At 31.8% G+C, this 8,507-nt stretch overlaps 1 protein-coding gene across 1 annotated transcript; it reads right to left on the bottom strand.

Annotated features, from left to right (window-relative positions):
• Positions 1-6,758: 6,758 nt before the first annotated feature.
• LOC129943230 (uncharacterized) lies at positions 6,759-7,545 on the bottom strand. Its single transcript, XM_056052533.1, has 2 exons — positions 6,990-7,545; positions 6,759-6,923 (listed from the first exon to the last, which is right to left on the bottom strand). The coding sequence occupies exons 1-2, from the start codon at positions 7,173-7,175 to the stop codon at positions 6,792-6,794; spliced, it is 318 nt and encodes a 105-aa protein (XP_055908508.1). The 5' UTR covers positions 7,176-7,545; the 3' UTR covers positions 6,759-6,791.
• Between the last annotated feature and the right edge of the window lie 962 nt (positions 7,546-8,507).

Raw genomic sequence — 8,507 nt, 5'->3', positions numbered from 1 at the left:
ATTTCAAAATACGAATATCATTCCTATTCCCCGTATTTAAACAACTTCGGTAAAAATGACATCATCCACATCTGTGTGCAACATCAAAATCTCAATATATTACCTTCGGAAAGTTACATTTATGTTGAGGGGACTGTATCGAAAAATGATGGATCGGAAGTCAAAAAGACACAACTTGTAAACAATTGTATAGCATTTCTCTTTGATGAGATCCGATATGAACTGAATGGTATTGAAATAGATAGTAATCGTAATGTTGGAATCACAACTTCTATAAAAAATTATATTTCTTTGAATCAAAATGAAAGTGTTATGTTGTATAATGGAGGTTGGTGTCCAAATTCTTCATTAAACTTAGATGGACCATATTTTAATTTTTGTTTGCCGCTAAACAAACTTTTGGGTTTTGCAGAGGATTTCAAAAAAATAATTCCTAATGCTCGACATGACTTAATTCTAACCCGTTCTCGTACTGATGAAAATTCACTAATAGCTGATGCAGATGAACAAGCGAAGATAACATTACTCAAAGTTCAATGGAAAGTTCCGCATGTTCACCTTACTGATTCTTTGAAATTGAACCTATTCAAGTCTATAAATGATAATGACACTATGAAAATTGCATTTCGTAATTGGGATTTATATGAATATCCTGTCCTACCTACAAGTGACCATCATATTTGGAATGTTAAGACCACTTCACAAGTTGAAAAGCCTAGATACATTATTGTTGCGTTACAAACTAACAAGAGAAATCAACTGAAAGAGAATCCTACCTATTTTGATCATTGTAACGTTACCAACGTAAAGGCATATTTAAATTCTGACGTTTATCCATACGAAGACCAAAATATATCATTTAAAAACAACAACTTTAGTATTATTTATCAGATGTACTGTGAGTTTAGAAAAAATTATTATAATTGTTCAGTTGCAGAGCCATTGCTAACAAGAACTCTCTTTAAATCACAAGCACCGATTTTTGTGATTGATTGTAGACATCAGAATGAAATAGTGAAAACTGGACCAGTTGATATTCGTTTGGAAATTAAAACAGCTAAAGAACTACCTCCAAATACATCAGCGTATTGCCTTATGCTGCATGATCGAATAATAAATTACAATCCTCTGAGTCAATTAGTATCTCGAAATATTTAAAGATTTAGTTCAATATAGCTTATAATCAAGAACACACGAACCCTAGCAATGGCATTCATCATTGACATTCAAGGTTTTAGAGGTCCCAATGACAAGTTGATAGTTAAGGAAATAGCTATTCTGCGTGGCTGTAGCCATCAGCACTTCATTATAACACCTCCGTTTGACTTTAAGCATTTACCAACAACATTAAAAAGACAAGCAAAATGGCTATATCAAAACCATCATGGTTTGCACTGGAATGGCGGATTCACCAAATATAATAAAGTGGAAGAATTTCTTCGAGATAATATTATAAATCACATTGTTTATGTAAAAGGCGATGAAAAATTACAATGGATAAAGCGATTACTAAATGAAAACGTTGAAGTAATAAATGTTGAAAATATAAACTGCCCCAACTTCAAAGAACTGAAAAGACTTTTTCCAAGTGAGACAAGATGCTTATCACATAGCAAATGCTGTGCCCTGCAAAATGTATTTTTAATTAATAATTTTGTATGCAGCCAGAATCTAAAGTTTTCCTAAAAATGTAATGTGAAATAAAAAGCAACAATTTTTTTTTTTTTTTTTTTTTTTTTAATGTTCTTTATTTTAAAAATTCCTTAAGCTTAACATTTTTTTGTTTTGTTTTTTCTTATATAAATAGGTTAATAAATAAAAATAATTTACTTAAAATTAACAATATTTCTTTTTTGTTTTTAATGTGTATTCATTTGATAATGACCCCATGCGTAGGTGCTTACTCCATCTTCCCTTATATATCTCTTATCATCAAGATGACTTAAAACAATCTTATTTAGCTGTTGTGTATAGATTTGGTGAGCAAAAGATCGAAAAACAAACATTTCACCATGAAAAATTCGTTTGTTATACAAACAATCCTTATAGCTGGCTAAATTTATATCATTCAATGCTATTTTCTTGACGCCTTTAGCTTTTTTTACTTCCGTTTCTTCAACAGAATAAGAATACATTTTCGATCTTAACCCAATAAATTCCTTCATTATCTTCCCAGAATTTTCATCTTTCATCATACCCAAGACTTTTTTATTTTTTATTGGAATATTATAGGGATTATCAACTGAGTATGCAGAAGTATCGAAATATGAATCAATATCATGTTGAATATCATTATAAAAATCGTGAGTTTTTATTGTATATATAAATGAATCTGTATCCATATAGTTTAATTTTAAACAATTACCATATTTGGGTTGCATATAGCTATAATGGAAGTCATACATTTTCCATTTAGAAAACTCTAACACACAAAATCCCAAGTACAACGGCTTATCGTAATAAGTATTAACTCTTTTCATTTGAATTGCCGTCATTTCATCAGTGAATTTAGTTAAACTATGGAAATTCGGTTTTGCTATTAAAGCTCTAGCTCCTAGACGTTTTTTGTGACTCCCCCAAGAGGTTACAATCTTAACATCTTTTCTTTTATCTACGTTTTCCATAGTTTTCCCAAAAACACTATTGTTCATTAACTTAAAGAAATTTTTCTCAAAATCGCTCGTAGCTAAGGTGCGATGTTGATTATTCAAATCAATATATTTTTGAAGCCACCTAGATTGTTTAAACTGTAAAACTCTATGTATACGAATGAGTTTTAACCCATTTTTAATACATTGTTGTAGATTTTTATAATGTATAACATAATTTTGTTTTGGAGTTAAATCTGCTATTAATTTCGAAAACTTTGATTGATTTACTTTTTTGTTTTGCACACAAAATGGTAAATCATTATGACATTCATGCAAGGAATCTGGGTATTCTAAGTCTACTTCATATATATACCCGACTTCCGAGTCATCTGAAATATTCATTAAATCAATGTTTTGAATATTATTAACCCATTTAATAGATGAATAAGGTAGAGGACAAGACATTGCCCACCCATATAAATTGTTGGCATCAACATACATCAAATACTGTGAATCTTTTGTTTCATCATAGTTTTGCATATATTTATTGTTGGCAACTGAGTGGCGATGTGAACATTGAGAGATGCCTCCTCTAATACCCTTCTTTATGAAATTATATATTTCAATGTCTTGAATAAGATCCAGCTTTATATGGGTTTTTCTAAGCATTGCATCCCAAGATAACCCTGGTGCTGTGTAATAATGACAGGGATCAAGTTCGTAAATACTTTTACAAATAATTTTAAAATTTTCAAATATGTCAGCTAGTAGAAGAACGTCAGTTTTTAAATATAACTCCATATAATCTGAAAGAGTCTGACATTTAAAAACTGTCCATACTTTTTTAGCATGATTGTATTCGCTATCGGAGCAAGCTTCACCAGTCAATTTATTTTTAAAACACTCTTGAGGAGGAAGGGTTTTTTCCTCTAAACTCTCCCATGTTTTTACATGATCATAGGGAAATACACCTTTCCTTGTCAGAAGCTTAAACTCTTCTTCAATTGGAAAATTAGATCTTATTAATTTAAAATCACTTGGTGTTAAGTCTTTTGTAAGGGAATCAATGCTAGAAGGCATAAAACGTAGAGAATCCAAAAATCTCAGTTCTATAGTTCTGTTATCAAACGTATGTAATGTCTTTGAAACAGAAATATAGCGCTCCTTATTAAGAGGAATGCAAGAAATATTTCCGTTGTATGAAGCAAGTTCTTTGATAAGTAAATGCGAATCATACCCGGTGAAATTATGGAACAATATTGGGAAAAATTTAGGTTTTTGGTAAATCAAATTACATTTATTATGCGCTGGGCCATTATATTTGCCTGTATAATGACAATGATCTGCAACTCGATCTGTTCCTAACTCTTTGTTGCAGATATGACATAATGGACAATTTCTTTGATATTCTAAATCAATTTCTGATAAAAGTAGCATGGGTTTAGAATTTCTTTTATGTAATTCATAGCAATCTTTTATCAGAGAACTAACAAAATCTTTTACACAATTGCTGCCTTTAAACATTTTAAATCTATTGAGAGAACTATCACAAGATTTTATAAAGTAAGCACCTGCGCATGGGATATGTTTTTGAATATTTAAACTACTACTAATACTACTACTACTACTAGCATTACCTGGGGATCCTACTTCCTCGAGGATGCATTCGAAATCTGCATATATTGTGAAAGGCACGTCCATCTTCCGCTCAAAATGTTCAAACGATACAGTCTTTTTATCGTCGTTGGGCATTTTTGTCACCATTTTACAGCAGTTGTCCTTGTGCGTCATCAGTTTTTCTTCAGATATAAATCTTAGCAAGCACGTGTTGCAAAACCAAGATTTTCCTCTGTAGTTTTTCGCCTGCGTTGAAACAAGTCTAAAAATAAAAAATTTTAAAGAAATTAGAAAAATGTATATGTTTTAATAATAGGTAATAATCAGATCTATAATTGCAATAAAGCTTACCTTGATATGCTTTTAATCCAGACAAAGTGCGAAATTCCCTCGTTTTGCAAGAGAATTAGATTGATGTGATTTCTCTTCTCCTGTGGTGTAATGTAATAGGGTCCTACTACTATCTTCTTCTCATCGTTAAATCCAAACACATTGATGCTTAAAGTAGGGTTTAGTGTTTCAAACTTAGAAATATCGCTAAGTCTTAAAGGAAATTGCAGATCAGCGAAATCAATTCTGATGTTATTTTTATAAATCGTTCGTGAACTGATATCTCGTATCTTGTATGTTTCAGGTTTATGGGTATTGTTCTTTCCTTTGCTAAAAAGTGCTGAGATGATGGCCCATTTGAAACAATACTCATCAGTGTTGTGAACGTTTATACAGGCTCTTTTTCTAGAAAGAAAACTAGGCAACGGTATATGTCTTGAACCTTTGATTGGTGTGTATTGATTTATGTTTATTTCCACGTGACATATCCGCAGCAAGGCCCATCCACTGTCTTTTTCTTGAAATTCTTGCATTTTCGTGTCAATTTCATCTATCATATTCCTATATGAAGAAATTATATCACTGCCTTCAAGTGCAATTTCCATTTTTGTGTTGAAACTTTTAAGACTTAGCTCCATTTCATCCTCCGACGTAAATTTAATATACTCAGCAAACAATTCTAAGTTGAACTTAACACTTTGCAACTTTTCCAGGTGATCTTTCAATTTTCCTAGAATTGCTGACTCTGCTTCATTGAGAAACTCAGGGGGACTTAGGTTTTCTTCACTCTTGTTTTTATAAATGAGAGTTTCTACTCTCCCATTGAAACAACTTTTCAGCACCAGGAAGTCATCAGAAAGGAGTTCTGCAACAAGTCGCTTATGGACATTTCGCCGTACATGGTTTGTCCAATCTCTTGCATTGATGTTCAGCTCACACACATCACAATATTTTATTGCAGACTTCTGAGTTTCTTCTGCGTTCGAAAACATGGCCTCTATCAAACTGATGTGTTCAATACTTTTTAAGTGATTATCCCACTGACAAAATATAACATCTTTTTCGCAGATTTCGCAACGCGTTTTCGCTGGTCCAGCTTGAGTCGAGCAATCACCGTTTTGGAAGATTTCATGATCCAAAGAACTGTCTTCAAATAAAAGTTCTTGTTGCATTTTTAAATGTGCCTTGCTCTTCAAATGGTTATTCCATTGACATGGGATCACATTTTTATCACACACCACACATAATCTTTTTGCAGGGGCAGCTTCTTTCGAGCCATCCATTTTCTCAAATAATTGCTTAACCAATTCCGAATGAGTATTGGTTTTAGCATGATCAATCCACTGCCCCTTTTTAACACTTTTTTCACACACATAGCAAAAGTTTTTATTTTCACCGTTAACCGATTCCCTTAAAGACGTATGAATTTTCATATGTCTTTTCAAATTAAAATTTTTGGAAAACGATTTTCCGCAAACTTCACATAAAAACGACTTCATGATTGAATTGATTTTTGGGTCGTACCGGGGTGAGGTATTCTTTAAGAATAAGAATATTTTGAATATATCAGCTAGGTTTGTATATAGCTCAAACATCTTGAATATCAAAACCGAGTTAGTAGATAATCAGACTCCCCTTAGTAAGTAATCTACACCTCATAAATTTAGTATTTTATTATTTTCTAATGAATCTCTGACTATGTACTGTAGATAAGTATACATCATAATTTATTCATCTAGGATTTTCTGATGTTCATCATGCTTTAAAAATTGACACATATTACTTTTGGTAAAATATTTATATTTCTGATTTTCTAGTGGCCTCATAACTTAAAAAGTAAGTTTACATGATGATGGTATACGTGAAGATAGTTTATAATTTATTCTTTTTAAATTTACTGACCATCCTTTGACCCAATAAATTTAGTATCTATGATTTTTTAAGAAAAAATGCTATTAAGTTTGTATTTTATGGTTTTCTAGCTAGCAAACAGATTTTGAAACTGTAATATGCTTTTCTCGCCTTAATAACTTGTTACATGCCCAATATAAAAACCTTAAAAGTATATTTAAATACTATTGATTTTGTATGAATTCAGTTTAATTTATTTTCGCTGATTAACCAGAGGTAAACATGTTGAAACCTGTCAAACTCTCCCCCTCATAAAGTAAACACTTTTACGCAAATGAAATGAAAAGAGGCAATTAAAAACAAAATATGTATGCTCAGAACATGTAAGGTTTATTTAATAATTTACAGTTCTTCTTCAATTTTAATACTAGCAGTTCGTCCTAACGGACATAAATAGGTAAAGTTGAATGAACCTCGATTGATTTCGGTTATTGCAGCGTCTGACAATTTGTTGTATCGCATTGGGAAGAAAGTCTGAAAGAAAAAAGTCTTTAGTATTTACGTTTTTAAACGTTTTAAGAAATAAAAATGGAAAATTACCTGAAATTCGCCCAAATCAGCAACAATTCGTTCTCCAAATTTCGTAACACAACGTTTCAGTTTACCAATACGATATTTTTCATTTTGTTTTAATTCAATAACCTTTTTACAAGGCTTGAACAAAACTTCCTCTTCAACTTGTAAAAGTTCTTCTCTGAGATTCATCGTCGACGGTATGAGATACATCCTAAACTGAAACAGCTATTTATACAGAAATTTCTGAAAAAAATGTGGAAGGAATTTAGTTTTAATCACACCAAATTGGACAACGGAAATTTTTATGATAAGAAAAGTAAACCTAACCAACCCGCCAACATATCTCCTTGAAGATTTTAATGGTCAACCTATTAGTGGATGTTTTTACGAAAAAGAATTACAAAAGACTAAATACCCTCATATTTATCTCGTGGAAAAAGTACTTAAAAGTAATGGAGACAATGTATATGTTAAATGGCTCGGCTTCCCACCGACTAACAATTCATGGATTAATAAATCACAATTATTATAAACGACATAAAATATTTGTTTCCTTTCTATTATTTCTTAAATTGTTTTTCATAAATTACTATCAACCTTCAAACAACCAATGCATCTTAAAGTCAATGAACTCCCACTGATGTAATATGATCTCATTACCATACAAAACTCATATACCCATACTCTAATGAAATCTACCTACAAACCATACAAGAATCCCTTTTTTCTAGCATCCTACTGTACAGTGTACATACACCGCATCCTCCACGTCAATATTCAAGCTAAAAACATAAAAAAATTTTGTAGGTACATCACTAACCGCAATTCACAGTCACGAAAACTAAATTCACACCAAAATTCACAATTTACAACAACAAAATACATTTTACCCAAATGCTCTATTCCTCAAGTCCGATATTTATACTACTGTATAGTTGTTGTAATTAACATGCATGAAATTTTCCCATCCCTATTCCCATGCCCAAAAAGTATATTCTTACAGTCCCAACAATAGTTTTCTACCAACACTTTTTTTTTTTTTTTTTTTTTTCCTTACATTTTCCTTACATTTTCATTCATTATCAATTCGAAATTTCCTATCACATTTTCAATCCCCACAAATTTCATCCACCTTTTTTTCCACACACAAGCACACAAATGACACTCAATGCATACTGCCCATGATACTACACCAACGAGCCAGTGTCATAGCTGTCCTCCTTTAGGAGCAATTTTGATGCTCGGAGCACATTTTTTACACTAGGGAGGAGCATTTTATTCCTCAAGTCCGATATTTATACTACTCACCGATGAAGCTCATTTTTGGTTGAATGGCTACGGATGTAAGCAAAACTGTCATATTCAGAGTGATTATAATTTCCAATCCAATGTTGAAACGCCACCGTTACAACCTAAAAAAGTCACTGTTTGTTGTGCTGGCCTATATTTCTTCCAAAAATTAAGCTTGCCATAATGTAACAGTCAATGGGGAATGTTATATAAAACCTTGATTAATGACGTTTAAATTGGAGGTTGTTTATT

Source organism: Eupeodes corollae, chromosome 1 (assembly GCF_945859685.1).
Source record: "Eupeodes corollae chromosome 1, idEupCoro1.1, whole genome shotgun sequence".
In the NCBI taxonomy this organism is placed as follows: domain Eukaryota; kingdom Metazoa; phylum Arthropoda; class Insecta; order Diptera; family Syrphidae; genus Eupeodes; species Eupeodes corollae.
The sequence above is the reverse complement of the archived record's forward strand: the minus strand, read 5'-3'. Positions and strand labels throughout refer to the sequence as shown.